Raw genomic sequence first — 17,313 nt, 5'->3', positions numbered from 1 at the left:
GTAAGAGGAGTAAAAACTTTTAACCTTCAGAAACCAAAAAGAATGAGAAATGAAATACCTGCTAGATGAACGATGATTGAATCTCACCTTTTTCGTTTCTTGCTTGCGCCTCCCACGTTCTTTTCTTTTCTTTTCTGCCTTAAAAAGGCGTTTGGGTGCCGATACATGTTATATATATATATATATATATATATATATATATATATATATATATATATATATATATATATATATATATTAAAAGACTGCTACACAGACATATCAAAAAAGGTTTAATACCTATTTTGGTCCCTCGGTTTGTAGGGTCTGTTCAAAGTTGTCCTCCTTTTTTTCAAAAGTTCAGTATCATCCTATATTTTGCAAAAAAGGTTCACGTTAGTCCTTTTCGCTTACAACGTTAAAATGGCTAACGGCAAACTTGCTCCGCTGGCAAAAACTTGATGACTTGTACAATTATTGTTGACGTGGCATATTGGGGTCATTTGAGGCCAATGAGAAGATGTCACGTGACATATCCTTTCCATCTAAAGTTAGGGTTTCACAATTGCAGAATGGGCAAGGCTTTCTCTGCGTCGTCATTTAAGGGTTGTTCTCCTTGAGAAAGGAACAGAGGTTGTGCAGTACAATTCGACGATGACTTTGATGGAGATTACAGTTGTGGCAGAGAAAGATCCAAAATTGAGGAAATCGGTGTTCAAACCCAACTCTCCCGCTTGCAAAGCCGTGGTTGATCAAGTGGTCAAGATAATCGAGAAAGCGGATTCAGATTCAATCCTTCTGATTCCATGCATCAAGACGATTGGAAATTTGGCGAGAACGTTCAAGGCCACTGAGACAAGGCTGATTGAGCCCTTGGTGAGGCTTTTGGATGAAAGGGAAGCGGAGGTAACAAAAGAGGCGTCGATTGCACTGGGGCAATTTGCCTGCATCGAGAATTACCTGCACGTGGATCACGCCAAGGCCACTATACCTGCACGAGGATTTCTAGTTGGACTATTTTTAGGATTCTATGATTCAAAATCTTCCCCTCCTTGATTATTTCTATCCCAAAAACCAGATTGCCTGCATCCCCTAGTGGTTGTTGTTTTTCAAGATTAACATTAGTTGCCTGATGCACTAAATATGGAGAAATTGTTCTACTTGAGAGATGCCTCGAAGGTGAAACCACAACTACTAGCTGTTGCTTTAGTGTAGTAGTACTAGTCATGGGAATCTGAGTTAGTAAGTTGGTAGTTGTCACTGTAGCATGATTCTGGATAATTCTATCAGATGTTACACTTTGTCGTGAAAAGGGTTTTTTTTATGCTTCTAAGCTTCATCCATTATGAAAAGTTAATAAAATGGGAGCACATTAGTTAATGCAGTAACCAATACTTTACCAGCGAGGCTAAAATCTTGATTCAACTGGTCTATTTTGGGGAAGAGATGGTTCAAATTCCGACACTAGTTCTTCTATCCTAAATTGCAGGGAGAAGTGTGATAAAACTTTTAGTTTTGAGCATGGCAGTTCTTTATTGGCTGAGCTTACCAACTAATGGACAGGTCATTTAATTTTGGCCAGGGAGCAACTCTACTGTTAATTTTTTAACGCCGTAAGCAAAAAGGACTAACGTGCACCGTTTTTGAGAAATGTAAGATGTTAGTGGACTTTTGAAAAAAAGGAGGACAACTTTGAACAGACCCTACAAACCGAGAGACCAAAATAGGTATTAAACCTTATAATTTCTTAAGTTTAGAGTTAGTTCGTACTTTATTCCTCAAATTTAAAATTGGTCCTTTTAAATTTTATAATTTGAAAATTGTTTGTGAGCTTTTCTATCCTATGTATAATCTAAAAAAGTTTGATTCTATGATTAACAATTACAGTATGATTTTATGATAACTTATGTTGATTATACTTTTTTATCATTAAATATCCTATTGTGCATTTATTTTCCTTGTGAAGCTTTCATGTAAATACCATAAATTATTGGTCATGTTCATATGTATTTGTTATGTTTGGAAGCACTTAAAGGATGACAGTTGGACCTTTTCTTAATGGCCTTTGAGATTTGTAATGTCATCATCATAGATTGAAAGTAATATTCCTGTCATCAATGTGAGGGGAATTTGTTTCCACTGAAGTTCCTAGATGTTAAAGTGTCTTCTTCCAATGCTAAATTTATTTGCAGAGAATTAATGTATAGTATCTAAGATGAACCGTCTCACTTTCATGCATTCTGCAATTTTATGCATAGAAACATAAGCTTTATACATGTTGGTAGTGTCCATGCTTAATGGGGGAAGAGTCAACATCCTTTCTTAAAATAATTAGCATTTGTAGAAAGGGCTGTTAGTTTAAAATTGATCACTTCTCTATAAATCATTTTGCATGGTCACTCTGACAAAGCAATTGTTACAATGGTGGATTTAATTTGAAATATGGTCGATAAGTGCTTGTCCGAACTTAGTTTTGTTTGATTAATTTTATCATATCAAGGTGAGGAGTTTAACACTTTTTTAATACATTATATTGTTAAATTTATTAAAAATTATAAAATCAAGAAGGACGCGTATATGTGTGTATATATAGTTTAATGATAGTGTATACATAGTTTTGAATCATATATATATATATATATATATATATATATATATATATATATATATATATATATATATATATATATATATAATTTTTCAACTTTTGGATTAGAATGCTTTTACCAGGCTCATGCTTTTAACTGTTAAAATCTGAAATGATTGTTGATAAATTTTATTGATGAGTGAAAAAAATCATTAATAAATATTTGTCAATAATTATTGTAAATATGTAATTATTAGTAAAAAAATTTAATAATATTATAACTTGGTTTTTTTATAAACATATTTTTTTAGATTTTACGAGAATTTGGTTCTAATTTTATCGATAAATTTATTAACAAATATTAAAAAATTAAGATAGTAATGAATTTTTAAAAACTCAGTTACCGATAATTTTAAAAAAAATCATACCAATGAATTTATTCATACATTTTACCACAATATATGATCAAAGATAAAAGCAAAAACTCTAATTAAAATATTGATTGATAATAAAAATTATGAATTGTTGAAAAATTGTTCTGACAAATTTTCTCTAGAAATTTGTTAAATATTTTCATCAGTAATTTAATTTATTGATAAATTTTGTTTCTGTCTAAAAAAACTTCATCAGTTAGAATAATCATTTCTTATAATATTGCCTTGTAATATAGTTTACCGTATCAAGTTGAATATAGAAGTTTTTATTTATTTTTTTTAAAATGGACAATGTCCATAATTACAAGTTTTATTATTTTATAGTCATTCCATACATTTAAAAAATAATCAAATGTAAATTTAGTTTACATATTGAAATTATTTCATCTGTATTTTAGTAACTTGTAGAAAAAAGGCAAGATTACTACAAGACATGAATTTATTATCTTTTTCATTCATTCTCCTTTCAAATTATCAAATATTGAGAATCAGATAAACAAACTTAAAAGTGATTTATATATTAATTTTCTAAGCAATTTGTGCATGAAACAAAATGAAACCCATTTATAAATAAATAATCAAAATAAAAACAGTTAATCTTTATCTGAACGTGTGATTTTTTTTTCACTATACCTTTATAAAAATATTTTATCATTAATCATAAAACTTTTTATGAAATTTAATCTCAATGTTTATTTATTTTTAACTTTAATCAAATGTATACTTTTATTCTCATCACCTTCTAAACGAGATATTAGAAAACTCCTCAAATAATTTAATATATTATAAATCACATATAGTAATATATTTGAGGATATACATAATTTTAAATCACATAATCTTATTAGTAAACAATTATTACTTAATATATTATAAAATAATTTAATAAATATATTACTTAATATTTAAAATTATTTTAAAATATTAAAACGAAAGTAATATGTGTGATTTTACTTCTTAATTATGAGAAAAGTTGTAAAAAATATTACGGGTCGTTACGTATTACTGAGTTCAAGAGGGTGACTTTCATGAACTATATTTTTTGTTCAGTCTCATGGTATCTTTTCTTCACCTTCGTGGGGTGTTAGAAAAGTAAAAGAAAAAACTACATATTATGATTTTTGGATTATGAATTCAGGAAAATGTTACAATCTCAAATACGTTTTTTTTTAGAAAAAATAGGTTACGTAAACTAATCCGGTCCATCGTAGATTCAGGCCGGGTTAAATTTTAAAAAATTATATTTATTTTATACGGGTCAGATTTCAATCCGGTTCATTTAAACTCAACTTATGTGGATTGAACCCGTGGTGGGCCGGGCTGGTCTACCAACCCACCTACTTAATTTTATTTTGTTAAAATTTAATTTTAATTTTATAAAAAAATATTTATCATTTCTTTTGCTTGAAAAAATATTTAAATTTCCTATTTTTAAAATTAATTAAACACTCATGTTGGGAGTGAAATTTGGGAGTAAAATTTGTTTAGATTTGAATGATAGAATGTTTATAATTTTTTTATTTAAAAAAATTGTAATTAAGTGAGCCAGTGAGCCAACCCGTTTACCCACCAACTCGTGGTGGATCAGGTCGGATTCGAATTTTTCTGATTCGCTAATAAATGAGTCATGTTAGGTTGGTTCACTAAATGACCAACCCGTAATGGACCAGACCAAATAGAGTTGAGTGACCCGTTTTGACAGCTCTACGTTTTTGGGTTTAAATACACATCTTGGATTGTCTAGTTTAAAAATATATTTTGGATTGAACTATAGTACATTTTCAGATTACATAATTTAGAAACATGTTACAAATTACACGATTCTGAACTTATATCTGTATTACATAATTTGAAAGTACATTTTACATTATAAAACTAAAAAATGCAATTTTAGATTATATTCAAAAACATATTCTAAATCATACAATCTATAATACATTTAGAAATTATACTACAATATATTTTCAATTTAAAAAATATATTCCAAATTAGAATAAATTTTTGAATGATTTGGACTTTCTCCACTCTTACGGAGCCGCAGGAAGAAAGTGTCTTTTGAATTTTTTTTTTCTGGGCTTGCATTTGGTTCAATGGGCTTCCATTTGAATCAAATCCACTTAGAAGGCCAGAGGTGTCAAAAAGTCAAAAGTGGGTTCACCCAATTTCTTATGTACACTCATTTTTATTAATTTTTTTGCATAATTTTTTAAGTTTAGCATATGTACAGTCTCATTTTTCCAGTATAGTAAACAAAAAAAATTATTTCAAAAATATATTTTTTTATTATAATTATATTTTTTATGATCTTAAAACTGTATTTTATCACATTGAAATGTTTAATTAAACAAAATATCATCCTAATATTGTTTGTTTATTTACTTACTTAACATACAACTAATTTAAGGTAATAAACTAAAAGTAATCAATTGCAAATTTTGAAGTTGGGTTTAAAAATGGAAACTCGATTTGAAAAATCTAATATAATTGTGTTATATTTCTTATTTGTTTGTTATTTTAAAATTTTTAAAATAGTTTTAGGCTAGGGTTGAAATAAAATTATATTAGATGAAATGTGTATGTATGACTTACCTTACTATTTATTAACAATGTTGACAATGTATTTTAAATGATAAGTTATTAGTACTAAAAAAATGAAATACATTTTTTTTGTTACTTTTTACATGTACTTAAGTAGTTTTGTTAATGAAATTAGGTTGTGATGTAGATGGATGTTACTCCCTCCACCACTATACCATGTTTCTTCTATCTCTTCAAATTCTTTTAATTCTAATTTTATCCTTCTTTTTTAGTTGAAACCTTTTTACTTTTACTGTTTAAGATTTTTTAATTAATTTGAAAACTCTATTTCTCCTCAATTTTGCTCTTCTGCACCCCACCCATGTATCTCTCTTCCCCATTTTCTTCTCACTTTCTTTCATTTCTTCTTTCTTTCCTTTCCTTTTCCTTCATTTGTCTCTTCGTCATTTTCTTTTTGGGTTTCATTTCTTCCATTGTTATTGCTTCCATTGTTGTTGATCTCTAGTATGAAGGAGCGTGGAGAAGCATCGAGGAACGTGATCCAGATTTTGTTCGGTTTGTTTTCCTCTCCATTCAGGTTGATTTTCTTCACTAGTTTTCTTCAGCATTATTTTTTAGCCTTGTTTGATAGTTTAATTTATGATGTATTATTATTTTTTGGCTTTGGATCTATGTTGTTTTGTCGTTGCTTGTACACTATCTTTCTGGTGATTGTATTGTTGAACAGAACCCGCGAAGACCAAACGGATATAGGCCAAAACGGATGTGGGATATCCGTTTGGCCTTAAACGGATGTCCGACATGCGGTCTGTTGCGAAAGGCAATTAGCAGTGCAGACGCAATTCTGGAACAATCGGTTGCACCAAACATGTTATTTATTGCAAAGCGCAAGATTGCTATCAAGGACGTGTTTTACTTCTCAGCTAAACGCCCTAGAGGGGTTCCATTCTTAATTGAACTTACCACATTCTTAATTGAAGTTACCACAATGATTGGAAACCCTAGCATCAAATGTGCAATCAAGTCTCCAAGCCCTGAAATGTCAGCAATTTTCTTCGAAGCCATTGAGACTCTTTTCATGGGTTAATGGGTTTTAAATTTTGCCTTTTCTTTTAGTTTTGTTTATATATTGTATTTTTCTAGCATATTTGATATACAGGTGTGATATATCAAATCTAGAAAGAAAAATTTCATTGACTCTTTTTGTCGTCCTGATTGTATTTCACTGTTGTCATTTTTGCCGTAATTAGCACCAATGATGCAGTTGGGCTCTTTGGACTACTTTTATTCTTCAATTATCTCCATTGTCAGCCATTAGTTGATCGAGATTTCAACGTGCCAAAGGTCTTGGCTCTTATGCCATAAAGAGACTTGGCAGTGGAAGAATTTGATGCTTTATTGAAAATAGATGTCAAACTTATATACATTCTTAGGAAGCTATTTACAGAAACAGCAATCCTATATACAGAATAATGGTCTAAAATGATTCCAAAAATCATGCTAATTTGATTTTCTGGCTTTGATTTGTTGCACAAATCCCACATGATTCGATGCACATCTTCACAATTATTGCTGATATGAGTATATTTTATATTTATGACTGATATGAGTATTGAATTGCAGATGCCTCATTACATTGAAAAACAATGGCTCCATTAAGTAGGATTGTCAGTGGTACGAGCTGCCGACCTTTTTTTTGCTCCAGTGCTTACCCCAAAATGTATCGCATTCTTCACCGTGCTTTTTGCACTGCCGCAGAACCAGCAACAGTGAGCATCAAGTCTATTTCGGAGGATTTATACAAAGAAGTAAAGTTAAAGAGGTTGGTGGAGAAGTTCAAGAAAGCTTCCGACATTGACCGGTTCCGCAAAAATACCGGCATTTACGAGGAGACAGTGCGGCGTCTCGCCGGTGCCAAGCGCTTTCGGTGGGTTCGCGACATCCTCGAACACCAAAAACAGTATTCCGACATTTCGAACGAGGATTTCTCTGTGCGCCTAATATCCCTTTATGGCAAATCTGGCATGACCAAACACGCCCGCATGGTGTTCGACGAAATGCCCCAGCGAAAGTGCAACCGCACCGTGCTCTCTTTCAATGCCCTCTTGGACGCATACCTCCACTCCAGGAAGTTCAACGTCGTGGAGGAGCTTTTCAAGACCCTCCCCACTCAGCTCTCAATCGAGCCTGATTTGGTGTCGTACAACACTTTCATTAAGGCTTTTCGTAAAAAGGTTTCCTTTGATTCGGCACTGTCAGTTCTTAAGGAGATGGAGGAGAAGGGTGTGAATCCTGATTCCATTACGTTTAACACTTTGCTTCATGGGTTGTACTCAAAGTGTAGTTTTGAGGATGGTGAGAAAGTGTGGGGGCAAATGAGTGCTAAGAATGTTACTCCTGACGCGAGGAGTTATTGTTTTAAGTTGGTGGGGTTGTTGAGGGAGAAACCGGATGAAGCGGGTGAGTTTTTAAGAGAAATGATGAAGGTGGGTGTGAAGCCTGACCTCTTTTGCATCAAAGTTGTCAACAATGCTATCATCAAAAGAATTGTGGATGAAGGTAATTTGGATGAGATGAAGAACTATTTAGTTAATATTGCAAACTTTGGTCTTGACCTTGATAAAGACACTTACCCTATCTTTATTCCCTTCCTGCGTGAGAAGAGTGATTGGAAGACCGCAATTGATTTGTGTTTTGAGATTTTTAAAAGACGGGGCCATGTTGATGTATCGTTGATACAACTTGTGGTGGATAAGCTGGTGGATGGAGGCATGATTTCAGAGGCGAAGGAGTTTGTGGATATAGGGAAGGAAAGCTGTCGTTATAGGGTAAATTTACCTAGTTATGTTAGTTCTTAGTTGCACTTTGTTATTGGTCTTGCAATTTGATTGGTTTTGTTATGATGGTGATTGAGAAATTGTGAATAATGGCTTTTGTTTGGCAACGTGAGCCTAGTAAGTGGCTTTTATTACAAGTGATTTCTTTAATGTGAATCTCTTTTTCTCTCACTTCTTCCTCTTTATTTTCTTTTTCTCTTAAACTCTTTTTCATCTTCTTTTTGTAGTCTGATATAACAAAAAGGAACCATAGGCATGAATTAATCCATAAAAAAATATAGAAGTAGCATCAAGAAAGGCCTTACCTGCCGGGTATCATGTCGTTCACCCTTAATGTTTTTCTCATAACCATATGACAATGTAATATTTGATTCATCGCCTATGAAATATACAAATATCAGTGGCATGGAAATGCTTACACTAATTTCTATATTCTTTTGTTACTGCATTACTATAATCATAGTAGTCATATAAAAGGTTCCTTTCTCCTGGAAAATTGAAGGATGTGATCACGTATCAGTTTTAAATTCTGTAATGCATAAAGCTATTCATTTCTTTTTCATAACACACCATATAAATGTATTAAATACCATTGAAAAAATATGAAAACAATCATACAATATATAAAGTACTAATAAATAAATATTTCATATTCATGTAGGCAAAGACACAAAATAAGGAGTGATTACGTATGAGGTAATGACTCAATGCTCTTTAGAGGAAATGTTCTGATAATAATATTAGTTATAAATTAAAAATAAAAAATTGATTATAGTAATTATGTTTTTGTTTAGATATTTTTAAAAATGCAAAAGCATTGTTTACAATGTTTTCTTTTAAAAGAATATGCTAATTTTATGAGAAGCTAAGTTTTTCAAAATATTTTCTCATTCAGTATTGCATTCTTTTTGGAAATGCAAAATCTACTTTATGATTGTTTACCATATTTTCTTTCAAGAGAATAAGCTAATTTTATGAGAAGTTAAGTTTTTCAAAATATTTTCTCATTCAGTTTTATATTGTTTTTAGCTTCCCATTATCTTGATAAGTTGACACTAATACCTGCATAACTGTAAAAAAGAAAAAGTGTTTCTTTTACAAGAGAAATGGTAACACATAGGCTTAGTATCTCTGTATTCATAGAGACTTTATGATGACAAACAAAATACAACAAAGTTATGGCTTTGCAATGATTCTTACAAGATAGACATCAAATATAGCACAAGTTTTCAAATATTTTTTGTATTTTCTTTAGCAAGATCTAAGAAGTCCTGTATCAACCGCATTCACGAGAACTATGCCAAAAAAAGTTTTTGTATACCTGTTATTCTCCTCAACCGATATAAATGTTCAATAATTTTAATTTAGATATCTTTTTTCTCTATTTTCATATTTGTCAAACAAGATCATCATATCAAAAGATAAAGAGACAAGAGAAAATAGTTGGAAAAAATATGAAAGAAAACTTTGTTACTATGTTCCTTAAAATCACACATAGCCCCTACAACTCCTTAAAATCATACATAGCCCCTACAACAAAATCAAGTGTTTCAAAAAGAAAATATCCCTCGACAAGAGAGAACTTCTACAAAAACAAATTGTGTCACCTAACATCACTAGTTGTATTAGACTTAGATGCTAATATAGCTCTTCTTCTGATACAGTATATGGATGTCAATCTTGTTTCCTGATGCAGTATGTGGATGTCAATCTTGTTCCCTGATACAAGAAACATAACATTTGCCAATTATTTGTCTGAAAGCAAGACATCAAGCTCCTTCTTTGATTATGTGAACCTCTCTTTGTCTCAAATCTTAAAAACTCAAGTCTGAAAGAAGTCTTACTACTACAACAAAATCAATAATAAAATTAAGAAACAATAATAAAAATCTAACTCAGGATAAAAACCAATACTCTGAAACATACAAAGAATACAATTTACCTCTTCAACTGTGTTGGCAAGTGAAATTTTAAAAAAGAAATGCTTATAAATGTTTTGGCAGTAGTAGAATTAAAATGAGATAATGGTGCACCTGAATCATATACCAAACGCAACGCCAAGCAGCTCTTTTCGAAAGGGGAAATTAAGAAAACCTTCGGACAACAGAAAAAAGGTTAAAGAGGAGAACCTCTGCACATTTCACCTCCTCCTACGTGCTGTAATCTGATGATGTACTCTGAATTTTCAGTATCAAGTACTGGTTGATATCTCAAGTCCTTCACTTTCTATAATAGAAACATACCTGAAAACATTGAAGTATATATATCAGATTAACCATTAATGCTTAATAAAAATGTACCAATAATGTAAGACTAAGTTATACATCTAGTTTTAAAATGTTCTTTACATGTGCATCAAGAAGATTTCTCTCAAGTTCTACAACCAAAAAAAACAATAAATAACCATAAGTTCAACCAAATACAAACTTTAAGAGATAACTACATTCACCTTACACAATATCATGGTGTTAATTACCATGATGTTTTAGAAAAAATTAAGAGACATTTATCTTCACATGATACATAACATTTTTAATAAAATAATAATAACACATGGAAATTGGCCACGACTGATTCATCAAACAACACTCAAGATATATAAACTTGAATCATTTAGCAAGTTACTAACCAGAATTTGGTCTTTCTTTGTCATCAGTGACAATATACTGATGGCCCTGGGATTCCTACTTTGACTTTAGTATTGTTCAAGAAGAAATAGATTTCCCCACTAATTTCCAAAACAAGCTTACCAGCACAAGCAAATAATATTCCAATACAAGCAACACCTATACATCCCGAGATGCAAAGAAATGAAAGGAGAATATGATGGTGTTTACAAAAGAAGAAATCATTGGTTCGAGCTTTACTCAATATAAACTGAAAAGTGATCCTCAGATGGTAAAGTGGTGATACATATAAGCATGTCTATGAATTCTTAACCGCTTATTTTAACAAATCAAAAATTAATTTTACATGGCAACAAGACACCACATATCATAGCAAGAAGGCAATACTCTATCTCCACTACAATCTAGACCAATAATAAACACAAGATGAATGAAATATATTATTCTGCATAACTTGAGAGTTCTCATCACCAATATTTAATTCTTCACACTATTTACATACTTGAGGAGCATGGTGACAATGTCCCCTGATATCCTCCCTACCTCAGTTTTCAGGTGATGATTTATCTAACTTAAATTAAATAAATGTGAAATTAGTAATGATGATAACGGCTATTAATATGTTATTATCACTCCAACATGTTGTTATTATTACTGATATTGCCAATTTAGTTTAATTTTTTTAATTTTGATGAAGACCAAGCTTTCTATTTTTTGTATAAAAATTGACAATGTAAATATCAGGAGTCATAGAAGGAAGAACGTCTTCCAAATTAGAACCTCTATATTCCTTTTTAGTCAGAGACTGAGCTTCTTGGATTGCTCTTCTAACTAGTTTACTGACGTGATTGGGAATACAAGGTGGGCTGCTGCCATCAAATATGTAAGAGGGATAAATTTTGTTGAAGTTGTCTGATAACACCAGAAAGCAAAATGACCCAAATGATACAAACAGAGCATGAACAGATGAGAATCCCCTGCATGGGCAAAATGTCCAAAAGTTAACATAAAAATTCAATCATGAACGAAAGAAATTAAAGCAAATTTTTATACAGTTCATTTTACAGGTTATTCCATTCAATTTTCTCTGCTCTATTCAATTTGCCATATCCCGCAAACAACAGGGAACACAAATTAGCAGTCAATCTATCAACCTTCAAGAAGGACATGAGGAAAGGATCAATTGTTAAACATAATAATCTCCAAGACTATAAAGTTTTAGTACCCATTCATTTAAACTGACCATATATATGTTTCACAAGAGCAACTAGAAAAGGTAATGAAATAACACTATATGAATGTATAAAAATCTAAAAAGTTAAAACTAAAATCAATTGAAAAGGATAAACACTAAACAGAACAAAGACCATCTGTTAATGAGAGTAACAAACAATATTAAATAAATGTGTAGCATCACTGAAATCTGAAATCATAGCATTGTTATTTAACACACTAAATCAGTATAAAAATTGGTTATCAATTACTTCTCTGATAGTAGTCCTGTTCCTATCACGTTCATTCGTACATAATCCATGTAACCCTTATGCTCTCACCCATTAGTCCTTAGTCACTAGTGAATATGTCTATTTACTTCTTCATCATGCATAAACAAAAGAACATATACATTTTTATTTACTTCTTCCTATATAAAACAGTTTTAACTTGCAATTTTATTTAAACAATGATTAACTCACTTAACCAATACCAATAAACATGTAATTTTAGGAGTTACTTTAACAGAACAATATACTCTTATTAATATACACAATCTAAGTACACTAGTAAGCAGTACCATACGTTTGCCTGAACTCATTGAAAAGTTAATATAAATGTTGTTCATTACCTTAATTCTATTACTTGTAAAGCCACCACATCATCTAAAGCATCCCAAAGAAGTTGCCTGTAATTATTGCCTGCAAGGAAAATAGAAAAGAAAATTTTATTCACAGGATGCACATCCACATGAATAGTGAACTCAAATACATGTACAGTAAATACATAAATAGGAGATAAATCAAATAAAAGGAGGATAAGAGAGAAAAAATAGTTGACCAGAAAGGATAGGCATATATTCACAGGATGCTTTCACTCTTCCAATCAAGAACCATACACAGTGGTGGACCCTTCACATATTCTCCACTTCAGTAAAAAAAAACACACATTATTCCAAGCAGAGAGTTTTCCACCCTTGCAGTCAATTTCTCGCAATCCCATTTACAATGTTAAATAATACCTTCTTCCCTTTTTTCTTCTTATGTAGAACCCACACCCAACAAAAGAAACCCCCTCTGGAATGTACCCTATGCAAAGATTTTCCTAATTTCCTCTTCCATCTAAAAAACCCGAAAGGATATAATCCACTCTCCTCATTTAACTCAACTACAACTCCTCTCACACCTTATTCTCAACCACAACTCCTCACCTCCATTCCTTTTTTCTCTTCTCTCCAACACTGCTGTCATACTTTCAACAACCCATTCTTCATTATCATTCCTACAAAAATTTAACAAACTAACAGAGCCCCTGTGAGTAACCATTCATCCTGTGGTCATTTAAAAAATCTTTTAAGTTCACACGTTATATTAACTAGTTTATTATATACAATGTTCATAAAGAAAAATTATGGATGTAATAAAAAAAGGCCATAAGTACAAAATCTTTTTAATTGTTAGGGAGCTAAAACAGAGGATTTATTACCTATAAAATTCTAGGATACCTCATTCCTAAGTATATTCTAAAAAGAGGAGGGGTGGTGACCAGCACACTTTCTCTCTCCACTACTACATTCCTGTTTTAGCCTTCTCTTTATTTTTTCATTCTTATTTTATTCTTAATAAAATTTTAGGATTAGTATCTTTTAACCTCTAACCACTCTAATTCTTTTTAACCTCAACTCACTCTAATCCTCCATTCTAATTCTCCACGGAGTGGGAACTCTTCTTTATCCTCTTTTTGTTTTATGTTCTTTTTCTTCTTTTTCATACTTCTTTTTCTCATTCTAATTGTGGTCTGAGAGTATGGTGAACTTTCATTAGATAGTGTGCGAGATTGTAAGTGCTGATGGAAGTAATTGATCAACGTACAAGATCGGTGTGGTGGGGTACGGTGGTGTGGGAAGATTTGTCGTGAAGGAGGTGCGTAATAAACTCTAAAAAGTAATAGTATAATCTTCAAACAAATGTGACCCTCCAACTATTTTCCAATTAGGGTTAATCTTCAAACGAATGTGAATGTCAACATCCGTTTAAGGGAAAACGGATGTCGATATCCGTTTAAAGATTATACGTTTATTTTCCAATTATTTTTTATTAGTTTGTTTTTTATATTAATTTTAAATATATTTTAATAATATAATTTATATGTTTTGATGTATTATTTTTGAGAAGACGGATGTGGTGGAGTTGGGGGAGGTGGGAATCTAAAAGAAAGACAAGAAGAATTGATGTTGGAGCAAAGTGAGTGAGGAGAAAAATAGGATTTGAATTTAAAATAAGTAAATATGATTAAAAATAAAATAAAAGTTATTTTTGTAATTAAAAAAGGTTATTTTTGTCATTAAATTTTTTTAAAGAAAGTTGGAGAGGTGGAGGAAGAAGTGGTTGTGGTAGAGAAAGTAACACCCAAATAGAAGATGCTCAAGAATTTTGAGGGCACAAGGAAAAATCTATTTTATCCAAAATGTTTGGGCCGAATGTTCTCCAAGCCCAACTTTAAAACATTTCCAAAAACAATGGCTCCATTAAGTAGGGTTGTCAGTGGTTTTTTGATTCCGTGTTTACCCCAAAATGTATCGCATTCTTCACCGTGCTTTTTGCACTGCCGCAGAACCAGCAACAGTGAGCATCAAGTCTATTTCGGAGGATTTATACAAAGAAGTAAAGTTAAAGAGGTTGGTGGAGAAGTTCAAGAAAGCTTCCGACATTGACCGGTTTCGCAAAAATACCGGCATTTACGAGGAGACAGTGCGGCGTCTCGCCGGTGCCAAGCGCTTTCGGTGGGTTCGCGACATCCTCGAACACCAAAAACAGTATTCCGACATTTCGAACGAGGATTTCTCTGTGCGCCTAATATCCCTTTATGGCAAATCTGGCATGACCAAACACGCCCGCATGGTGTTCGACGAAATGCCCCAGCGAAAGTGCAACCGCACCGTGCTCTCTTTCAATGCCCTCTTGGACGCATACCTTCACTCCAGGAAGTTCAACGTCGTGGAGAAGCTTTTCAAGACCCTTCCCACTCAGCTCTCAATCGAGCCTGATTTGGTGTCGTACAACACTTTCATTAAGGCTTTTCGTAAAAAGGTTTCCTTTAATTCGGCACTGTCAGTTCTTAAGGAGATGGAGGAGAAGGGTGTGAATCCTGATTCCATTACGTTTAACACTTTGCTTCATGGGTTGTATTCAAAGGGAAGTTTTGAGGACGGTGAGAAAGTGTGGGGGCAAATGAGTGCTAAGAATGTTACTCCTGACGCGACGAATTATCTTTTTAGGTTGGTGGGGTTGTTGAGGGAGAAACCGGATGAAGCTGGTGAGTTTTATAGAGAAATGAAGAAGGTGGGTGTGAAGTTTGACCTCTTTTGCCTCAAAGCTGTCAAAAATGCTATCATCAAATATATTGTGAATAAAGGTAATTTGGATGAGGTCAAGAATTATTTAGTTATGATTGCAAAACTTGATCTTGACCTTGATAAAAACAGTTACTCTATACTTATTCCCTTCCTGCGTGAGAAGGGTGATTGGAAGACCGCAATTGATTTGTGTTTTGAGATTTTAATAAATCGGGGCCGTGTTGATGTATCGTTGATACAACTTGTGGTGGATAAGCTGGTGGATGGAGGCATGATTTCAGAGGCGAAGGAGTTTGTGGATATAGGGAAGGAGTTTGTGGATATAGGGAAAGAAAGCTGTCGTTATAGGGTAAATTTACCTAGTTATGTTAGTTCTTAGTTGCACTTTGTTATTGGTCTTGCAATTTGATTGGTTTTGTTATGATGGTGATTGAGAAATTGTGAATAATGGCTTTTGTTTGGCAATGTGAATTCTTTAATGTGAATCTCTTTTTCTCTCACTTCTTCCTCTTTATTTTCTTTTTCTCTAAACTCTTTTTCATCTTCTTTTTGTAGTCTGATATAAAAAAAAGGAACGGAACAATAGGCATGAATTAATCCATAAAAAAATATAGAAGTAGCGTCAAGAAAGGCCTTACCTGCCGGGTATCATGTCGTTCACCCTTAATGTTTTTCTCATAACCATATGACAATGTAATATTTGATTCATAGCCTATGAAATATACAAATATCAGTCGCATGGAAATGCATACACTAATTTCTATATTCTTTTGTTACTGCTTTGGTTTGGAAATGCTTACACTAATTTCTATATTCTTTTGAGGTAATTGGATTTGACCTTATGTATTTTCCTTGTCCCCAACACCTCTGGAATATTAACCATGCAGCCATCTTGTCTTAATTTATTTTCATCTTAAAGAAAAGCACAAGCAGTCCACTGTTATTCTTGCCTATAAAGAGAAATGGAAAATCAAATAAGATGCAACACCTTATTCACCAATGGTAATGCACATTATCTAGAAATGAAAAGATATAGAAAAAAACTTAGAAGAATTATGTTACCTAGATTGGACAACTCCTCATGAAACTTGATTTACATTAGTGATTTCCGTGGCCTTTGCATCAGTGAGTTAATATTGAAGATTTTCCTGAAAGAGATGCCGCAAAGAAAGAGCATAAGAAATAAGCCACAAAATTCTGCTATATCTCCATCTCCACTTTTGCACTTTTCAAATAAATTTTGCACCTTCAACACTTCTATTCATTTCTTTTTAATAAAATCTACCTGACACGTTCACTGAGTGATGAGAAGCCTCCATGGCCAATAGTTCCGGACTATAAAACACTTTTGGATTAAAAAAATTATCAAAGAAAACAAAGTTTCCAATTCACCAATCTCATTTTTTCCCAATAAATTATTCATGTTAAATCCAGAAAATATTTATGGCTACATAATCTAAAATGTATTTTTTTTAAAAAAAATATTATGAAATATATTTTTTTTAAAGTATTTTTAGAATTGAAAATATTTTTTGAAATATGCATTTTGAAATGTATTTTTTAGGTTATTTCGGATTATATAATCCAAAAGATATTTTTAAATTAAGAAATATATTTTAAATCTTATAATTCAAAAATGTATTTTGAATTGTATATTTTAAAAGATACTTTTAAATTTTGAATATTTTTCAGCATGCCTACTCCAAATTTTTTTTTTAAAATATATTATAAATTATTTAATTCA

General features: G+C 32.0%; 2 protein-coding genes across 7 annotated transcripts; both read left to right on the top strand.

Annotated features, from left to right (window-relative positions):
- The first annotated feature begins 5,875 nt into the window (after positions 1-5,875).
- Positions 5,876-8,546, top strand: LOC108330680 (pentatricopeptide repeat-containing protein At1g55890, mitochondrial). Of its 6 annotated transcripts, XM_052871830.1 has the most exons (4): positions 5,876-6,115; positions 6,266-6,579; positions 7,162-7,212; positions 7,297-8,546. In XM_052871830.1, exons 3-4 carry the CDS (start codon positions 7,185-7,187, stop codon positions 8,394-8,396), a joined length of 1,128 nt encoding a protein of 375 aa, XP_052727790.1. In that variant the 5' UTR covers positions 5,876-6,115; positions 6,266-6,579; positions 7,162-7,184; the 3' UTR covers positions 8,397-8,546. The 6 variants fall into 6 exon arrangements, with proteins under 6 accessions (XP_052727790.1, XP_052727791.1, XP_052727787.1 ...); XM_052871831.1 differs by lacking the exon at positions 6,266-6,579; XM_052871827.1 differs by having other exon boundaries at positions 7,162-8,546.
- A 6,217-nt stretch (positions 8,547-14,763) lies between these two features.
- LOC108330690 (pentatricopeptide repeat-containing protein At1g55890, mitochondrial) lies at positions 14,764-16,054 on the top strand. The gene has a single exon (XM_017565202.2). It carries the CDS (start codon positions 14,788-14,790, stop codon positions 15,946-15,948), a length of 1,161 nt encoding a protein of 386 aa, XP_017420691.2. The 5' UTR covers positions 14,764-14,787; the 3' UTR covers positions 15,949-16,054.
- Positions 16,055-17,313: the final 1,259 nt, after the last annotated feature.

This window comes from Vigna angularis, chromosome 1 (genome assembly GCF_016808095.1).
Source record: "Vigna angularis cultivar LongXiaoDou No.4 chromosome 1, ASM1680809v1, whole genome shotgun sequence".
Classification (NCBI taxonomy): domain Eukaryota; kingdom Viridiplantae; phylum Streptophyta; class Magnoliopsida; order Fabales; family Fabaceae; genus Vigna; species Vigna angularis.
This window is presented reverse-complemented; position numbering and strand designations above follow the sequence as displayed.